This window comes from Colletotrichum chrysophilum (assembly GCF_026319265.1).
Source record: "Colletotrichum chrysophilum strain AFK26 chromosome Unknown scaffold_18, whole genome shotgun sequence".
Taxonomy (NCBI): Eukaryota; Fungi; Ascomycota; class Sordariomycetes; order Glomerellales; family Glomerellaceae; genus Colletotrichum; species Colletotrichum chrysophilum.
Window position 1 is genome coordinate 196,548 of NW_026517305.1, and position 3,071 is coordinate 199,618.

The 3,071-nt window shown below is 52.5% G+C and overlaps 1 protein-coding gene across 1 annotated transcript; it reads right to left on the reverse strand.

Annotated features, from left to right (window-relative positions):
• Positions 1-809: 809 nt before the first annotated feature.
• On the reverse strand, positions 810-2,509 carry COL26b_003308 (uncharacterized protein; the record flags this gene model as incomplete). Its single annotated transcript, XM_053176206.1, has 3 exons — positions 810-1,910; positions 1,998-2,326; positions 2,383-2,509. 3 exons carry the CDS (start codon positions 2,507-2,509, stop codon positions 810-812), a joined length of 1,557 nt encoding a protein of 518 aa, XP_053039827.1.
• Between the last annotated feature and the right edge of the window lie 562 nt (positions 2,510-3,071).

Sequence of the window (3,071 nt, forward strand, 5' to 3'; positions counted from 1 at the left end):
TTGGTTTATGTTAAATTAAGGATGGAATGTACAAATGTCGCTGACATGTGTGAGCCTGGTGACGAGAAGCGATCGGGTCGAAGCCCAGTCATAACTTCGATATAGCCCACAGGTTTGGGGCTGAGCCAAGCGAGAATATGGACTGTGTATCCCAAAATAGTATGTTCAAGCATTCTAATTTCACTGAATGAGCCGCGTGGTTCCTAAGGAAATATCTGCCAACGAGGGCGGTGTCTGTCTGGGATTTCATGACAAACGAGGACCAGTGGAGCACTGGGGCTGGTCATCCTGTGGGATGACACAGAATCCTTCCGAACAACTAGTCCTTACTCCAGGCAGCGATCAATCCCGCGCAGAATCGGAGACCCATGTTGACATGCCGACGTTGTCAGCGAAGGATTGAGCTAGTGTGAGGCAAGCAAGCTACGAGCGTGCCTCGCCTCGCCCCGCCCCTAGAGAGTCTAGATCAGGCAGATCCATGACATGGTTTTTTGAGAATTTCTAATGGAATGGCTTTTTTCTTCTAGATCGAGCCAGGGCAAGGAAGAGCATTGTCAGATGGGGGGTGGGGGGTTACAGCCGGCGCGAAGTCAAAATAAAGCACCGAACCGCTGTACCCAGGACTTCAGCCAAAAGTTTATTAATCTTTGCAAGGATACCAGCCTGTGACGTTGCGGAGTAATTCGTAAAGTCAAAGGTTTTATCAACCTCCATCCTTTGCCGCATTCTTCATTCTCTAATACCCGTTTGTCCCATATTTTACCCCTTCTAATAAGTTTTCCAAGCTCAGTTAGAAATTTGATACGCGGCTAAGCTCCAGGCGGAGGAGCCTTCTTCTCATCGATCCTCTTTCGCCAGTTCGTACCCCAAAGCGCAACGGCCCAGACACACGCGGCCCCGAAGATCATAAATCCTGACGAGATAGTGCTGAACCATCCTACGCCAATGGTCTTGATCGCTGGAAGCACTACTGCTGATCCTGCAGCGCCAAACAGATATCTGACCATGAAGTTACCCGCGATCACTTCCGCACTCCTGCCTTGGATCACGTCCAAGCAGTACGTGTTTAGACTTGGGAAACAGAAGAGCTGTGCCACACCGCCGAGGAACATAAAGATGACGGGAACCGCAATGCCACCCACTCGCTCTTGGACCGACCATCCGTAAATCAGCATGCAGCCTGGCAACACAGCACCGATGAAGGGAATGCACGACCGCAGTCGATCCTCTGAAATTCGACGGCCTTGTCTCTGTGCAATCCATCGTCGTACGGTGTAGTCAGCATAGCGTCCACCAACAAGGGTACCGGCCAAATAGCCACAACCTGGAGCCAGGTAAAATAGGCCTGACTGCGCCGGCGAGGTAAGGGCGAATCGCGGGTTGAGGACGTATCGAATTGGCGTCAGCATGCCGTACATATTCCATACAAGGGAACCGCTGGAAATGGCCACGAGAATGAGGTTTGGAAACTTGAAAAGTCGGATAACACGGATAGGGTTTGTCATCTCCCAGAGGACACCGATTTTCTTGGCCGTAGGGAGCCCCTCCAGGCCCTCTTTCTTCAGCTTTGCTAGAGTCTCTGGCATGAAAAAGGCAGCGCCAACCATACCGACGCCTGCCAGCGCCGTTTGAAGCCAGAAGATGGCGCGCCATGACGTGTAAGTCACGATGATACCTCCGAGGACGGGTCCGATGGTGGGGCCGATCAGAGTCCCGGACAGGAACCATCCCATAGCGGTGGCGCGCGTTGTGGGATGGTACATATCACCGATAACAGCGGGCCCAGTGACCAGGAATGAAGTTCCCGCAAAGGAGGTGAGCATACGGAACACGAAAAACGCAGCCACATTTGGGCTCAGAGCTGTGCCGATAGAGCAGGCTAAGAAAAGCGTAGACGTAACCGTACAGGTCTGGATTGTTGTTCAGTCACATTACAGAAAAGGGGGAGGCCGGAGAAGTGGATGTTGGGAAGGGTTGGGTCTCGACGTCTTGCTTACCCATTTGCGCCCATAAACCTGACTAAGAGGACCCCAAAAGCATGGGCTGATCGCCATGAAAACGAGATACAACGCATTGCTAAGACTGATGATGCTTCCCGAGGTTCTGTACTCTGCGGCGACTTCGGGAAGAGCCGATAAGACGGCGGTACTGGAGATCGGGGAGAGAAGACCACACCACGAAATGACGGCGACGGTAATACGCTTGCGCCGTGCGGAGAAGCGGTTGTACGCTTCATAAGGCACCTCTGTGCGAGAGGAGATGGGCACATCCGTGAAACTTATGGCTCCCGAGGGGACTTTGGATAGGTCTGCGCGCTCAGGGTCCTCTACGAGACGATTAGACGGCCGAAGTCACGACAAAAGGAGTCTCGGGTTTGCTTACCCGTGTTCGGATTTCTACGGTTCTCGGAAATAATATCTGCGTATTCCTCAACGTCATCGTTTCGTCGGTCGGAAGAGGTCCTCCTTGAGGAATCCTCAGGCTCTTGCACGCTTTTGTCGGAGTTCATCGTGGGCCATCGAATACCAAAAACAGTCTGTATCTATGACTATGATGGCCATTGAAGAAATTGTGTCAAAGATCAAACCTGAATGGAGCTGGCTGCCGCAGGGGACGGATACGGTGCCACTAATATGACACCGATATCCGTGACTAACCCATTGCCGTCAGGGGCCGATTCGGCAGAACCCGACTCTTGGCTCCGGACATCGGGCGAGTTGTGCAAGTTGGGCCTCTCGGAAGGATGCATAGCTGCGGGTGGAGGCATGGGATCCTCCGGCCCCGCAGAATTCGAGTCAGTTCCCGACGGCAAGACGGTGGCTGTCCGAGAAGTCCAAAAAGCTGTTTGTCGATGTTCGTCGAGGACGTTCTAGAACGATCAACAAATAAGGATGTCCAATCATGCGTTCTAAGTCTGTCGCCGACGATGAGTTTCAACCAGCGGTGTACATGTCACAAATGCAAACGAAACAAACCTGGCATAATTGTCGGATGGCCGATCAACAATGGTGTTTCGCTCCGAGGCCGGACCATTTCTGTAACCGAACTGGAACTTTTGCCCCATCAAGTTG